We start from the raw sequence: 17,230 nt of genomic DNA on the forward strand, positions 1-17,230 counted from the left end.
GCTTTCAGTCAAGCAAATGGCTGGCGGATTTAATTGCGCCAGCAAAGAAATTAATTGATTTTAAATACTTTAAAGTATTTAATATAAGTTAAGTTTATCACTAACCATACAACATATGTTATATTACATTACATTAATCCGTAAAGCAGCAAAACGTTGATAATCAATAGCGGACAGCTGCCAGTCAGGCAGTCAATGGGACCTAAAGGGAACTCATTTTTACTTAAATTTATTTTGCTTGTAAATTTGTAAATTATGTCCGTACCTACAGAATTGCTGATGAGATGAAAAAAACAATTTAGTTTGCCTTTATTTTGAATTTCAGTTAGAATCGAGCAAAGCAGCGAAAAACAGGATTTTACAAGTTTCGATAAGCACTTATCGTACTCTATCCGTATCTACTTTTGTCTTTATTTTAATGTAATTTTAATGTAATGTAATTTTTTATTTTTAATGTAATGCTTGTTTGGAAAATCTTTTATTCATTTTTGTTGACACAGTGACGACGCTAACAGCTGACCTGATTTTGTTAGCTATTCATTTTTCTCGGTCCATAAGATCTGGGTTTCAAAATCCATATTTTTAGACTGTTAAGCTTCAACAAAAAATTGCACTTTAACAATTCCCTTTTCTATTTCTAAGTATACGTATGCAGAGTTTAATCACTTATAATTTCCCCAGCGTAACACACTTCCAATTAGCGAAGTGACTACAAAGTGCATCTGGAATGCACTCTGCAATCGGCACAATAATCCTTCATGTTGATTGCTTGTGGATTCCTTCCGGAAATAATCATGCTCTTTGCCCTGAGTCGAAGCAAGTTAAGGGAAGAAGAAAGTCAGCATTCAGTCGAGTGAAATCGTGAAGTATATGAACACGCTTAACTATAGGGGCGACTTCCAGTGTCGATAGTTGACTGAACGAATGCATTTTAACCGCAGAGAAAACTTTTCTAACGGGCTTGTGACCCCTTAAATTACCAAATGAGACCTTGCTTTCATCGGCGACGTTTGTTGTCTGCTTTGTTTTATTTAAAACACTGTTCACAATTTGAAGTTGGTTTTCACTTTGTTTTATACTCTGCACCCTCTTACACACAGTTTTCCTGCGAGGGTTACCCAGGGGGTAAAGAAAATGGCTGTCGCGCCGTTTTATGCGCTTGACATTTTCATAAACTTTTTAGAACCGAAAGCCAAATAATGCTTGCGGGTGCACCAAGATTCTGTTTAATCCGCACCAAGATTCTGCCTAATCCGCTTTCGGCTTGTGGTTGTGCTGCACTTTGTGACAATTTTATAAGCTCCTACAAAATTTTAAGTTTTTGCCTCTTCTCTTAGTTCTCTTTTTAGTTCTTCGACATATAGTAATGGTTAAATATTTCAGAATTACGGTTTAAATTTAATCAAAATCGGACGACTATAACATAAAGCTCCCATAGGAACAACAAAAATATAATTTTTTTTTTTTAATTTTACCTTTTTATTTTGTAATTTTTTTTTGAAATTCTTTTTGATTATTTAATTATTTGACAGTTCAGAATTACGCTTTTAATATCATTAAAATAGGAAAACGATATTATATAGCTGCCATAGGTACTCAAATAATTGAGCTGCAAATCATCATAGCTTCAATGCTTTTAAACATACACACATTATTTTAATGTCTTCCAGAATATTTAATTTTTGCAATAGATGCAAGGGTATATGAACTTCGGCTTGCCAAAGTTTGCTTCCTTTCTTGTTTATAAAAAAAAATGAACGATTAAAGACTATATTTTTAGACCCTTGCTGGAAATATTAAAATTATAGTTAGAAAATGTGCAGCGCATATAGACATTTCCGAAAGTAAATATAAATTCTTGATTAGCTTCACTAGGAGAGTCGGTGGAACCATGTCTGGCTGTCCGTTTCTACGCAATCTAGTTCGCCGGTCTTAAAGCTGTTTGCATGAAACTTTCCCAAAAGTTGTTCTTCTGTTGCAGGTAGTATATATGTAAGTCGCATCAAGGAAGATTCAAATAACTCAATTAGGAAATAGGAAATTAAATAAAATAAAATTAAAATACAAATTATTTTATTATAAAAATTAAATATGTCAATTTTGGATCGACACAAATTTGAGGGAAAATAAAAATTTGTTAAGATTCTAAGTTACAAGTTCCCTCTTAAAACATCAAAACATACAGGGGAGTAAACTGTGGCTTGGCCTAGACAGTGGCACACATTGAAGTCTGCGTTGGCTCAAATAGGAACCTCCGTCTGCTCGATGGCTTGGGTATTTGAGGAGACCGGACGACAACAGCCAACTGAAACGTTCCCGTAGAGACCCGAAAAGGATAAAAACGGTGGGGAAAGCGACACTGGAGCTGGCCTCCTCTGTAATTTCCTGCAGCTGTTTGATGTCGGGCTGCTTTTAATTGTCTGAGAACCAAGCGAGTAGGGAGTAGGGATTGGAGTCGCTGAATGCGTTTTAATTACGGCTTTCTTTTGCTCACTTCGCCTCGCATCTTTCCATTGGTCCCGACCGGTTGCTTTTGTTGCAATTTGTTATTATTTACTTCAGTGCACTCTGGCTAAAATTTTGAACGAACAGGACGAGTTCTGGGGATAGGACAAATACGCGGGCGCCATAATGAAAATGGCGCCGCGACTTTCGCAAAAGTTCTCTTTGCGCTAAAGTTGTTGTTCCTGTCTGCCTCAGCTGCTGCCGCCCATTGTGCGCACTTCATAAATGCGCTCGAGTACGGAATGAAAGGTGGCAGGAAATGGTGATGCGGGCGGGGAGCCATTCTTTTTGAAGTTTTTCATCTTTATTGCTTGGGTTTCAATTGAATTTCCGTGAAACGAACAACTCCTTGGCAGCACACCCAACAAATTAACAACTGTTTTTGCATTTTCTTTGGGGATTAAGTGCCAAGTCGAGGACTTCAAGCTGTGCCGGCACACACGTGGCGCCTGGCCTGGATCTCCAGCCCTTGCCCTTGCCAGGCAGCTCCACTCGCCTGTTGCTTGGTGTAGTTCAGCGTCAATTGCTTGGAAAATGCAGTAAAAGCCGATTTACTTGACTGCCTACCCACAACAAAGAGGCGACGCTGCCAGGTGAGGTCGTATTACAAGGTATTAGGAGTGGATTCAAAAACCCAAGGAAGTTCGTTGGTAATTTGCTACCACCACTCCCATCTCCCCTTTTTCTCTGAAATTGTCCCCATTTAATACTCCAAGAAATTTGTAATGTTTTTCCATCTTTTTACGAATATTTTTCTTGGTACTTCCAGCGAATCTCATTGGCATCGATACAATCCACCACCAGACGCTTTCCGGTCAGGAAATCGATCAAATGAACGAGCACCAACTGGACAAGGTGGCCAACAACGTGAGCGTTTTCTACCGCGTATCGCCACGCCACAAGCTGGAGATAGTCAAGTCGCTGCAGCGCACAGGTAACATAGTCGGTATGACTGGCGACGGGGTCAACGACGGAGTGGCGCTAAAGAAGGCGGACATCGGCATTGCGATGGGCAAAAACGGTACGGATGTGTGCAAGGAGGCGGCTGACATGATCCTGGTCAACGACGATTTCCACACTATCATGTGAGTGGATGCAGTGGTCAGATAACAGTGGACCTGAAATTAACTTTCTTTGTTTGCAGCGCTGCCATCGAGGAAGGCAAGGGCATATTCTATAACATCCGAAACTTTGTGCGCTTTCAGCTCAGCACTTCAATAGCCGCGCTGGCCCTCATAGCCCTGGCCACACTGATGGACATTGCCAACCCGCTTAACGCCATGCAGATTCTATGGATCAACATTATAATGGACGGGCCGCCTGCACAGTCGCTGGGCGTGGAGCCCGTGGACCACGACGTGCTCAAGCAGAAGCCACGCAACGTTAAGCAGCCGATGATCACAAAGTCTGTGGTGGTGAACGTATTGCTCAGTGCCAGCATAATAGTGCTGGGTACGCTGTGGGTATTCCAGCGCGAGATGGCCGACGGGACGCTGGGAAAGACCAAGCGAGACACGACCATGACCTTCACTTGCTTCGTCTTCTTCGACATGTTCAATGCGCTGTCTTGTCGCTCGCAGACGAAGAGTGTGTTCACCATTGGACTCACCACCAACCGCATGTTCCTGCTGGCTGTCGCCTTTTCGATCATTGGCCAAATGCTGGTCGTCTACTTTCCGCCTCTGCAGATGGTTTTCCAGACGGAAGCCCTGACGCCCTACGACATATTCTTTCTGGTCTCTCTTACGTCCTCAGTGCTGGTTGTCTCCGAGATAAAGAAATGGTTTGAGCGCACCATGGAGCGCAAGGTGTACAGCACCCGCTCTGATCTGGACTTTGTATGACAAAACGCAAGCGCTAGAGAGGACTTGCACCCCAAAGCCGAGTAAATTAAAAACCTTAACAAAAAAAAAACCACAAAAAAAAGCAAAACTATGCCAAAACAAGCGAGGAGCGCGGCAAAATGCTGCCAGCAGAGAGCAAGAGCCGAAAAAGGAGCAAGGCAGCAGCGATGTGTGTGTTTACTTTTACATTTGACTCGACAAGTTAGCCAAAATTGAACCGACAATGTGGGGTCTTAACCAGTTTGCGATATCCTTAGATTTGACGTAAGCTTCCAGGTTTGTTTTTTGCTCTCTGTAATTAATGCATTGTTTTTTTATAAATTGCAAGGAATTGTGTTTTATTTTAATGTACTGTATTGAGTTTATTATGTAAGTAGTCAATTGTGTGTAGAACTTTTCTTTTATTGTTCGCTATGTACAACTTTCTTGCTGATGCTTTTCTATTTAAAAAAAAAGTTTCAAAAACTATTGATATCTCAGCGTCAAGCGGCGCATATATATAATTTAAATTGTCCAATTGGCTGCAAGGCAACCTTTTTATGTACTTTGTATTTCCATTTTATTTGTAAGTTCTGCTCTAGTTTTTAATGCTCATCACACAAATTAAGGCAATTCAAAGTGTTTAATATTCTATAAAAATGTCGGAAAAAACAGTTTAATGTGATATTATTTTAAGCACATAAACCGATCATCCCACAAATGCAAAATTTATGTTGATTTGCACATCAGCTTGTGGAGCCAAATATTTTAATTTTTTAAAATAAAATTTAATCTAAAGAATTTGTAAACCAACAAGTTGAAAATTCAATTTCTGATTATCTTAGATCTTACCTCTTTTTCCCCGCAGCGAATCAGCCAGATTATAAATCAAGTGATCGTTTTCGTGAATGCGATTTGGTTCAACAGTCAAATGCAGTTACAACCAGGTCTCAGCAAGCATAAATGAAAATAAAATGGATAAGAGTCAACAAAGGCATGGCAAGGACAAGGCAAAGCAAGGCGTAGTGAAGTAAAACATGGTTTTTTTTGGTAAAATTGATTGTTAATTTATTCGGTATTTGAAAAGCAAGGAATACATTTGTGTAAAATTACGCAAATCAAAACTCTGGCGCGTTAGTTAAAATATACATTTTGACAAAATCATATCCATAAAAACATCAAATGGAGAGTAAAAATCGATATTTATTTTAAAAAACAGAAAATCTTTCATTTTATGCATATTTTTATATTAAAAAAGTTTCGATGCGTTATTAGTTTTTGTGGTTCTGCCTAGGACTTAATATCTCTCAAAAAAGGATAAAGCACTAAACCAAATGAAAATTTCTACCAGAAAAACAGCACAAGATTACTGGAATGTGCAGTAATTGATCTTTAAAAAATTAGCTCTACATGTATTCACAAAAAATTCAGATACTTGCTTAGATTGAACACAATATACAAAAGAAATCAAGCGAATTTGGTTAGTTTTCTTCAAAAAAAAGGATTCAAAGTTAAAAATCAAAAATATGAATCTTAATAGTCAATTAATTGAAAGGAATATTAAATAAATTCAATAGAATACCGAGAGTTATCTCAGCTAAATTATTGAACTCACTAAATATCATTGTCATTTGATTCATATCATTGCAACTCAGAAGTCTTATACCCATAGAAAAGATTATACTGATGCACTAAGAGCATATCACATTTTCGATGGTTTGGTTTCGATCAACAAAACTTATCTATACGTGGGCGACACAGAAATCTATTCGGTTGAAATGTACAAGATCATAAACTTACAAGGAGATTTCTGGGTCACCAATTGTAAAGAAATTTTTATTTGGCGGAAATTAATTTTTGTTCGCGCTGCTAAAGGCATCTAATGGACCAATCAAAATTTTTTTTATTTAATCGCACATCAGTCCAAGCTCGACAGAGACGCATTCTCATATATCAAGGCAAAAAAAGAAAAAAAAAAAGAAAAAACTTAAAAACCGAACAAAAAAATATATATTTAAAAAAGCTCGTTCAACAGAGCAAGCAATCAAAGGCTCATTATATTAACCCACGCATGAAAGCATACTAAAAGTACACAATACAAAATATACACGACAAATTCCCACACACATTCACTCACATCTCATCCACAATGGTAACAATAATTAGAAAAATAAGCGTATTTAATAACAAAAATTAATATAATAAATAAATTGCACCAAATAATATTAATATATTAGTCAAAACAGGTATAAATTAAATTATGGAATTTAAACTTAACTATTTAAAGTTTTGTGTAAGGAATGCAATAATTTATATGATTATGATATTAAAAGAACTCTTATTCACGAAAATATACTTTAACCGTCTATAAAAAGTATGCAAGTCTCATTTTATAAGTGTAAATGTCTTACAATGCTGGCAAATATTGTAGCTCCAAAAATTATGGTGCCTAGTTTTAACATGTACTAAGTTATAATTTCTACGGAGTTCGGTTAAACGAAATGTACAAGCTGATGGCAAACTTACAAATATAAATAAATAAATATTCCTTTCATAAACGTAAAAAAATAAACTATTACTATCTGTGCTATTAAATGTAAGCTTTAAGAATATATGTATATCTAGATAAATACCAAGCATTACGCAAACATGCATATTTCGGAAATTCCCCTCAGAACTAGAAATAATATGAATTGAACTTTCATCGTTGTGTTTAATTAAAGCCATCTCTTAACATTACGATGACAGTGTCATCAACAACATCGTAAATAAAATAATTCGTTAATCGAATAATATTGGGGCTAAATCTTAAATATTAAATTAATTATGCAATGGTAACAATACTAATATATTTAATATTTATCTGTGGAATATCGCGAAACAAATATTTACTAAATATAATAAACTTTATGTAGTATATTCTTTGTGGACATCTTAATTTTCATCGATTTGGGAAGAGCTGTCTAGCTACTGGGAATTTTAATTAATCTTTCGCATATAATTATCTATTTTCTTTTAATTCCCTTGCAGAGGGAAGTATATTGTACATACTTGTATATACAGTGGCCCGCAGCTTTTTCGTGCAGTTGAATAACAAAAATAATAACTAAACTAATATAGATAAAACAAAAATGAAAACGCAATATTTTAACTACAGAAACAGAAGCATATTTAATAAACTAAAAACGATCTCCTTAATCATAAAAATAATAACAAAATACAACAAAAACATATGTACTTTCGTGCACTTCATTTGGATAAACTTATTATTCTTAAAAAAATTTCGTATATTTTGTGTGCCTTCCTTTCTGCTTCTGGACAGCTTTCAGACGATTTTCCAGAAACGCGACTAAATTTTTGGTCGTTTCTACTGGTATTTTTTGCCATTCTTCTATTAGAGCATTCTTCAAATCGTTATTCGAAATTTGTCTTTTTCAAATTGCCAAGTCCAATATTTTCCATAAATTTTCGATGACATTCAAGTCTGGAGACTGTGCTGGTGTTATGACGACAGGACTTCACAATGCCTGCCAAATGCTTCGGATCGTTGTCTTGGTAGAATCGAAAACGATCGCGAATGCCGAGTTTTTCAGCACTTTGAAGCAGATTTTTTTTCAAGTTCGAGATACATTCTAGCATCATGATCCCGTCAATAAAAACGAGGATGCCCACGCCAGAGGCTGCCATAAGGACCAAACCTTAACATGACCCCCACCATACTTGACTGTAGCTTTTAGGTGTTTGTTTTAAGCTCCGTATTAAGTCGCCGTCAAACAAGTTGTCTTCCATCTGAAAAAAAGGTTACATTTTGACTTGCCTGCAAATAATAAGTCATTCCAAAATGTAATCGGACAAAGTATATGCTCCCTCGTAAATTTAAGGCGAGCAGCTATATTTTTGTTGCTGATAAATGGCTTTTTCCGTGAAATTTGGCCATTAAAGTTGTGATCATGCAACACACGGTGCACTGCGTGAACACTACACTTTTGGCCCACATCATTCTCGACCTGAGCAACGATTTTTGGGCCCGATAGCTTTGGGTTTTCCTTAATTTTGCGAACACTACGACGCTCTTCATGTTCGGTGAACAAACCGTTGGAGGATGTATTGTACGGTACTGGGGTTGACGGATACCATTTCAGGAATGACACGCTGACTTTTTCCACTTTTGAAGTGTTAAAGGACGAGCTCTCGCTGCTCAATTCTTGTTCCTTATTTTTTAATTTTTATTCCCGTTACTCCTAGAGTAAAAGGGTATATTGTATTCGTTGAAAAGTATGTAACCGGTGGAAGAAGAAAACGTTTCCGACCCTATAAAGTAATTATGTATATTCTGGATCAGAATCAATAGCCGAGTGGATCTAGCAATGTCCGTTTGTCCGTCTGTATGAACGTCGAGATCTCGAAAACTATAAAATTTAGAGGTTTGCGATTGGGCTTGCAGACTTAAGTGATTCCTAAGCTGGGCAAGTTTATTTTCAAAACAGTCACGAAACAGTAAACACCTCTGTCACGCTACTCTGAGACATGGTATATAGGGTTGTATTCTGTGTGTGGGTTTCGGTCATATGTATCAGTAGACACAAAAATTCCTAAAATCGAGCTGTTATTTTAAAAGTTATTTGACCTATGCCGCGCCTCTGCTACTGATCGGCCGCTGCTTTGCCGGTGGCAGCAGATTAGAGAGTGAGATAAAGAGAGAACGATAGAATCAAAAGCACTTCAACTTGTAGTCGAGTTATGATGTTAGCAGTTTTCGAAAATGTCGTTTCGAGATGAACGCGGTTGAAGTTTCAGGTGCAGCGGTACATTCCTGCGATCCTAAAAACGCTGCCATTCAAAAAACTCACAGGATGTTTTTAAAATTGTAAACTATCGAATTGATTTTAATTCACCGTGGGCCAAATTACAAGTTCCAATCGAACCGTGAAAAACTTAAATTTTCCCCTTTTTTAGTCTGGGTGGCATCACTGGAAAAGTCACTCAAGAGAGCGGCAGAGCAAATGGTGTCTCTATATAGTTCTTACTCTATGCTATGTCCTTGTCGTCAAAGCTGACAGTGTGCGGTTAATAAATTTATTAATATTAATTTATTGCTTGCATAAGTAAAATCTCAAATAATAAGCTTGTATAGTATAATATTTTCGATTATTTTTCATCTTATTACGAAGAATAAATTTCGAGGGCACACATCTATAACAAACGCCTTTGGCCAAACTCTCTTCAGTACACAGTTTTTCTATTTTGACATTGCAGGCGAGTTGTACTATTCATTTCGTGAGTTAAATGACCGGATCGGATTTCTAATGAATCATTCGATTCAAACAATTCAATTGTTTACCGCCAGCTTCCATACATTTTATGATCCCAGAAAAAATTAAATATTTTTTATTCTTTTCACCAGGTCCTGACGAACGTTACCCAGAGCTCATCCCAGATACTGCCAACGCTGTGTAATTTCTATGTTATTTTTTTGTTGATCTGAGTACGGGTTGAAAAAGGACCCAGACGAAAAATGTTAACTGACGAAAGTAGTTCGTTGATCTGAGTACTGGGCCTTAGAATTCGCCTGAGCATTTTGCTTCAACTAAGCACCTCTCCCATAGTTGCTTAAAAATAATATTACGAAAAGTTGTTATATTTTAAGTGAACTTTTCCTCATACTCACATCGGCTATGGATGATGACATGAAGGATGAGCGGCGCTTATATGCCAATGAAAAGGTTCTGATGTATAGCAACAACGTGTTGGTTGGCAACTGGTATAACAATCGCTTCCAAGGCCCAGTTCATAATGGTACCACAATATTGCCAGGACTGACGACCGAAACAGGGTGCGAGCAGCACAAGACTTGCAGCCAAGCATCGTACACCCCTTTCAACTACAACCAATCTGTGCACGATCACTTGGTCCTCAGGAACCGGATGTACGGTAACAAGGTCTCGCAGAGCGCTGGTCTAAACCTATCCGAGGAGGATCAGTACAAAAACAACTACACCACCATGAATACCCTCATGTTCCACCTCTTCCCGAAGATGCGGCTGGAGGAGTGCTTGAAAATGGAGGAAGCTGGTCAGTCACACTTTACGCCAAAGAGGCCTGATAGTCTTGACAGCTATGGCAACTGCAGCCTAGTCCACAATAAGTTGCGCTGTAAGTTGGCAAACGAGCGTGCACCTAAAGGCCTAACTAGCTACAGAGGCGAATTCGATGCTAAAACTAGGGCCAAGACCGAAAACGTTAAGATCGGTGAATGGACAGTTGCGGACGAAGCTACTAGAAAGAGGGAGATGGATAGGTTTATTTTTCTCAATTGCAATATTCATGACGACTTAAAAGACTAAATGCAAAGTACTGTCGATGAACACAAAATTCGTAGTAAAATAAAATCATTTATAACAGGGAATGAGTGTATCACTTGTGTTTAGTAAACTAAGAGGTGCAGAGGAGGCTAGCACTTGTTTGTCATTCTATCGTTGTGTTACCATTAAAAATTTAGTTTTAATTTGATCAGTTTTTCTATTATTGTCGAATAAATTTTCCACGTTTGCGAGGATGCGTGGGACAAGTCAAAAGTCTTTGGCGGACGACATGGCCTCGCCGCCATACAGCAAGGAGGTGCTGATTGGCAACTGGGCTGAGCGTCGTTACGCCGTTGAGGAGCAAAGCAACGCCATCCTGCCAGGACTCCGGGTGAGTGGCTGCGAGCGCCATCGATCACTCACCCAGGACACGTATACAGATGCACCTTTCGCTCGTGCCGAAACGGTACCCTTTTTCGTAGAGCAGCGGAAGCTGGCTTACCATAACTTTATGAGAAACACACGGTCGTGCTTGAACCTTGAAGACCACGAACTACTGAATCGAAACTTTACTTCAACCAACACCCTTGAGTTCCAGGAACTGCCTCGACTTCGTATTGTGCAAGCCAATATGGAGAGTGACAAGAGCGGTCCTCCAAAGCGCCCAACGGAGGTAGACAGACTGCAGGCCTTCGGAAATCTTACGAGGACTCACAACTATCCCATGCGGTTCAAGTGCGAGAAACTTCTAGGCGAAATCAGCAATATGCAGACAACCTATTCGGCCTGCTTCAACCGCCCTTGGAAAAGGAAGCCCATCTTCGAGTATGGCCCAGACTACGACGGTGTCGTCAAATTCGATTTGGCATGCTAGTATCCGGTGTAATAAGATACTCTTTAAATAATGTTCAGATTCGCATCGGACTTAAAAAAAATTAATGTGTACTTAAAAGAAACTCGATCCTTTATATTACAAGATTCAATTTATTTTAAATCATTTTCTTGTATAATCATATGGGTTCGTATTTTAAGTAGTTCTATATTTTGGATGCCAGAATTGTTTTTTTTTGTTGCACATGCCGTAGCATTGGCTTTTTCGTTTTGGTGAGCTTTTTTAGTTGGTTTCTGTTTTTTGTTTGGAAATTTGTAGGTCGATAGATGTTCATGTGAGTTTACCTTTGCTGTTGCTTTGTTACAGAATATATCTTTTAATATTAATTAATTATTACAAAAAGTAAAATGTTACGACATTAAACTAGACGACGCAAGAGTTTGCATAAGTTTACTTGCTTAAATATTTTATTTTTGACTCGGTAATATTTGCTTGCCTTAAAATCTTATTTATTCTTTTTTTTTTGATTAATTTTGGACTGCCATGATAGGTTTCTTTTTTGTGTTTTCGTATTTTTTTCCTTTTGGCTGACGATTACGTTAAAAATGATGCTTAAAATCTAAACCAATGGAAGTTGTGTGGGGCTGAGTGTGTGGTGGAGAATGTAGTGTGTACTTTGGTGGTTGCCCGTTTCATGGTTTTTGTGGGGGGTGTGGGTGAGTGTGATATTATGGTTTACTTTTAGTTTGGCTGGTGTTAAGAATTTTCTGGATATATGTTCGCATATATAGTGCTTTAATTTCCTTATAACAATTACAATTTTGAATTTTTGGTAGTTTATTTCGGGATTAGCAATTCTCTTTTCCTTGATGGTGAAATTTGTTTATTCACTTCGCTTTTTCTTCCTAAAGTTTCACTTTTTGTTCATATTCAAAGTGGTTAAACGTTTTTCTTGTTTGACTTGATTTTGTTTCTTACATTGAATACCTTAAGTATTTATTTTAATTATTACTTAATTTTTATGTAAAAAATGATGCTTATACATTTGGCTTAAATTTAAATTTTGTTTTTGGTTGCTCCGAAAATTGTAATTAAACGTGAATTGCCTTTAAGTAGTTGCCTTGTTTTGTGCAATCAATTTTGAAATGACCGAGATTAGTTGTTTTTTCCGAGAACTTTACTTTGGAATTGGCCGAGAAGGTATGTATTCAATTTTTTTTTTTAGATGTTTGTCTAGTTTTTTTCATTGCCATTGGTTAAGTCACCATTTTTTATTCAGATTTTGATATCTAAAGTTTCTTGATTTCGCTGCAATGCGAGTTTTTGTCACCAAACATTTACTTCGTAAAGTTTGTAATGTTCTTTTAAAAGTTTTCCCTCTATATTTTTAATGTAAATATGATTTCTGAATAGTTTAGAGAACCTCATATTTTATGCAAATTATTAAATGGTATTTCGAACCTCGTTTTTGATTCAGCCGAAACAACGATGTTTTTTATAGTCAAAATATTCTACGAATTGCCAGTGGTTGATGTATGTTTCAAACATTGTTGATGGTTGTTCCGGTAATTGTTGTTGTGAGTGTAAATCTAAACTCGACTATTAAATTAAGATTGGTTTAGATTAAAAATCAATACTGATATAGAATAAAATAAAAAATAACAACATGTGTTGTTATTGAAGTTGGTAAGCCTGTTTTATTGTTTGGGTGCAATCTGTTACTATTATTATGTTTGTACCAATTAATTCAATTTTTACCAGGAAAGTGAGATTTTTGTTATTCTTGTTTGTCTCTTGTAATATAAAAAAGTTTTACGTTCTTTTGCTTTGATTTTCACTGCATAGGTTTTTAGTTTTATATGTATAACTTTCTTTTTACATTAAATCGATTCAAAATTATACAAATTCAAATATAAAAATGCTTAACAATTTGTAGCTATTGTTACTTCCGCTCTTGGTTTTGCGTTTGCCTCTTTAAAAAATATATGTATATAGGTAGTTTGCTTGCTCTTGCTTTATGTTTGTTGTATACTTAAGATCGCCTCTGTCGTTATTTCGGTATCCGCTTTTTGATTCGGTTCAATCTGCTTTAAATCTTGCTATGCTTCTCATGATCATTTCTTAACATCATCTGCTGCTGCTTGCCTATTAGTTGCTCAATTGGGTTTTGTTGTTGTTGTCTGTTGTATAAAAGTCGGTCAATAAGAAAAATGTATCTTTATTGTACTATGGTTGCTGCTGCTGCGGTATCCGTTGCATTTGTTGTATATGTTGTAAATTAAAAGATTTGTTCGGTTTATTGTTATTTTTTATTAGGCTATTGGCTATTGGCTATTGGCTGGCAGGGGCAGGTACGTATCCTGATCCTGTCAGTATAGTATCACTATTGCTTTGTTTGATTCTATTTCGGTTTTGGTTTTGATTTTGTTTGATGGTTTTGATTAAAACGTCTGCTCAATAAACCAAAAATCTGTAAGTCTTCAATTAAATTCTCACTTTCTGATAAAAAAAAATTTGAATTTATACTGGGTATGTCAAAACGTAATCGGCCATGAAGCAGGGGTCATGTTTCTACATGGATATGTTGCGTTCAGCTGATTTACTCATAGCAAAAATTCTCGAAACTCATTGGTGCCTTTTTTTCTATCCGCTTGAACAGATGAGAAACTGTTGATCTCTGGTCTCCTTTTACTTGTTGCATTAGCTATTCGTTAGCAAAATAAGTGAAATAATTGATTTACTTACTTTGGTACTATTGCGTTTGCAGTTGCAGTTTGTGATTGCTTATGTACAGTTAGATGTGAGTTACAATTAATAATAAGTGCGTTCCTGCTCACTTCCGGAGCCGACGCTGATACTTGCATAAATAAAATTTGTTTCTATTGACTCTGCTCAGTTATTATTTCTATGGTAGTTATTAAATGGTAGTCCCTGTCAATTGTTCATAATAATTACAAAAGTATATATTAAAGAAATGTTAACATAACAAATTGTGTTCGGTTCGTTCTCTAATCTTGTGATCTTTCGAGTGTTTAACTTATCATTATCATCGCTTCTGATGATTTCTTCTTTTGAGTATCTGCTTTTACTTGACAAGCGCAAGATTTTACCATTTTTTTTTCATTTGCATACTTTACTTAACACTTAATGGAATATAATTTTATGTATGTTAATTAAATGTAACTATATGTTCTCCGTTTTAGTTTGTTTTTTTCAGGGTTTTCGTCGATCCTTGTCGACTTTTACTATTTTTTTGCTGTTTTTCTCAGTTGTAAGCTGTCTGATTGATTTATTTTAGTACTGCTGCTATTTCTTTTACTGACATTTTGAGAGCTGTATTTTGTTCTTGTTTGTCGGTAACTTGTAAAACTCTGTAAAATATTTTCGGTACTATTTCATTTTGTTTGTGGTTCGTTCTTGTTGCAAAAACAACAATTCGTATATAATATAAATAAATCATTTGATATCTGTCTGTAATAAATTACTTGTTCTATGGGCACATTGTGTCTATTGCAAATAGTGAACATACGTAAGGGCATAGAATAATGCTGGGGCCTTGTATTGAAATTGTACTTGAACAACTAAGAACTTGTCCCCTTAACCTTTATAAAAATATTAAAGATTTTTAATTTTAGCGGGGTGTTGCACTGAATTTTAGTCTGACGGTAAAGCATTCAAATTCGATATAGACAAAATCACACATCTTAATATGGACTAATAATACGAATACGAAAGTTATTTTGGAAACCGTTAACGGTTTTTGTTCCAAAACGAAGAAATGGGCCCAGGATAGTATCTATGCCTTGTTCGTTCGTATTTTTGCAATAATTTGAGTTTAGAGTTTGTTTCAATATCGCCATATAAGCTTAATTAACAACTAACGAGGCTATTGTTGCTTTGGATTTCTCATTCTGTATTCTTTTTAACTAAGAACAGGCTGTGGATGAATTTTATCAATCTGGCATTCAATATAATTAAAAGTCTGTAATTCCATCTATTTAAGCAGCTAACTGCTGTTACACACTTTTTTAGGTTACGTCAAATATAAGTAGATATATCGTATATATAGAGAGTACGCCTTAAATAGGTTAAAAAATATAATACACCATACATATAATATAAGAGTTTAGGGTTTTTCATATGCTATACGCTTAATTTCATAGCTTTTTATTTTTATTACTGGATTTGTTTTTGTATTTGTTTCGCTTTATTAAGTTTTTTGAGTTTTTATTAATCAATTTCATTCTTTGGTAATCGCTTCCCTTTTGGATGTTTGTTAATTTAACTAAAAATCTCATTGGAATTCGAATCTAATCAGTAAACTGCGTGCTGATCTCAATTTCTATTAAAACCAAACAGCTGTTCAATGGGCTTTTATATCATTAAAAATATTATTATAAATCAATTATATTTAGAATTATCAGTGTCATTGTCATTCCTCATTTTTTTAAAATAAGTGCTTACCGTTGCTATTTCAATGTGTATTATCTATTTTTTTAATATACTCATTTTCTTTGCTGATTCTTGAATTATATTTTCTTTGTTGGTTGCTTTGATGCTTGGTGGCTGACTTAAAAACTATTATCACTATTGCAGAAAGCGGCTGTATTCAATTATTATGCATTCGCTTCTGAAAATTGTGGGATGGTAGTTTTTTCACAGAGTACACTGCCCCCATCCCCAACTTTTCTTTTTCGTTTGTAGTTTGTATGTTTGTTGTAGGCATTTTCTATGAATTTTGCTTTGTCTCTGGGATTGAACTGTATCTGGGTCTGAAGTGTAAGCCGGATAAATGATCATTTTTGTATTATTCTCAAACATATTCTGATTAATTTTTATACGTTTTTCTATTTATTATGTTTTAGTTTTTATATGTTTTATAATTTTTCGTTATTAATTTTTAAGAAGAAAGGATTTTATTTTATCTTTTTACTTTTGTTTTTCATTTTTTGGATTTTCAGGGTGTCACGATTTCTCATTGAAATGCAGATTCCAGATTAATTTACTTTTCTCAGTTTGGTTTTTCTTTGTCGATTTTGATGGGCCAAGTTTAAAATATTTCCATGCCTTTGTTTTCTTTGTGTGTTTGTGTTTCTTGGATTGCTTTATGGTTACATGTTACTTATGTTTACTTATTATGGCTCTTTGATACTGCAATTAAAATTTCTGCTATAAAAATTACTTGTATTTGTACTCTTGGTTATTTAAATTGGGCTATTGTTTTTTGTTAGGTATGCTTGTAACTTTGTTTCTGTTTCTGTTTTTCCTATTTCTTCTTCAGCAGTTCTTCATCTCATCGTTATGTATCTGCACTTTTTACCTCCATCGACTGTCTATCAGGGTTCTATAATGGTATGTTTCGTTTCCGGTCTGGTCTGTTCTGTTCTGTTCGGTTTGTCATGTTGTAGCCCCTTTATCTATCTAGGCTTACTGTCAACTCATGAGTTAACTGTTACATCCTCAATGTACATTTGAATGTAGTTTTTTTTTTGTGTCTCGGCCGGTGTGGTCTTTGGTCTTCACTTACTGATGCCCTTTGGAAGAATACCAAAGGCTGAATTCCACGGAAGCAGCTGGTGTACCCCATATTGCAGCTTTCTCTAAACACGTCGTTGCTACGAAATTTCGTTAGCAACTAGGATATCAATCAAATAATACATCAAGAAACTGAAAACAGAAATTAAACGTAAATTATATTAAATAATAAGTAATTGTAAAATAATAGCAAATTACAGAGCATCGTAGAAGAACTTAAGTTCTCCTGGGTT

General features: G+C 35.8%; 3 protein-coding genes across 9 annotated transcripts in view; all 3 read left to right on the plus strand.

Annotated features, from left to right (window-relative positions):
- Window positions 1-7,260, plus strand: part of LOC108138365 (calcium-transporting ATPase type 2C member 1) — a 48,376-nt gene extending 41,116 nt beyond the window's left edge. For 5 of the 7 annotated variants that reach the window (XM_017260535.2, XM_017260536.2, XM_041708280.1 and 2 more), the window contains 2 exons: window positions 3,275-3,590; window positions 3,650-7,260. In XM_017260535.2, the coding sequence (XP_017116024.1) occupies window positions 3,275-3,590; window positions 3,650-4,349 (1,016 nt within the window). In that variant the 3' untranslated portion in view covers window positions 4,350-7,260. The remainder of the gene's footprint in view (window positions 1-3,274; window positions 3,591-3,649) is intronic. The other 2 variants (XR_001774102.2, XR_001774103.2) reach the window with 2 other exon arrangements.
- Window positions 7,261-10,003: 2,743 nt separating this feature from the next.
- LOC108138360 lies at window positions 10,004-10,672 on the plus strand. Its single transcript, XM_017260528.1, has one exon. The coding sequence runs from the start codon at window positions 10,004-10,006 to the stop codon at window positions 10,670-10,672; it is 669 nt and encodes a 222-aa protein (XP_017116017.1).
- Window positions 10,673-10,768: 96 nt separating this feature from the next.
- Window positions 10,769-12,039, plus strand: LOC108138378. The gene has a single exon (XM_017260560.2). The coding sequence runs from the start codon at window positions 10,884-10,886 to the stop codon at window positions 11,502-11,504; it is 621 nt and encodes a 206-aa protein (XP_017116049.1). The 5' UTR covers window positions 10,769-10,883; the 3' UTR covers window positions 11,505-12,039.
- Window positions 12,040-17,230: the final 5,191 nt, after the last annotated feature.

This window comes from Drosophila elegans, unplaced genomic scaffold (assembly GCF_018152505.1).
Source record: "Drosophila elegans isolate 14027-0461.03 unplaced genomic scaffold, ASM1815250v1 contig_208, whole genome shotgun sequence".
Classification (NCBI taxonomy): domain Eukaryota; kingdom Metazoa; phylum Arthropoda; class Insecta; order Diptera; family Drosophilidae; genus Drosophila; species Drosophila elegans.

What these genes read in the sequence shown, in the direction of transcription:
- LOC108138360 (XM_017260528.1), top strand. Translation starts at nt 10,004, where the DNA reads ATGGATGATGACATGAAGGATGAGCGGCGCTTATATGCCAATGAAAAG.
- LOC108138378 (XM_017260560.2), top strand. Translation starts at nt 10,884, where the DNA reads ATGCGTGGGACAAGTCAAAAGTCTTTGGCGGACGACATGGCCTCGCCG.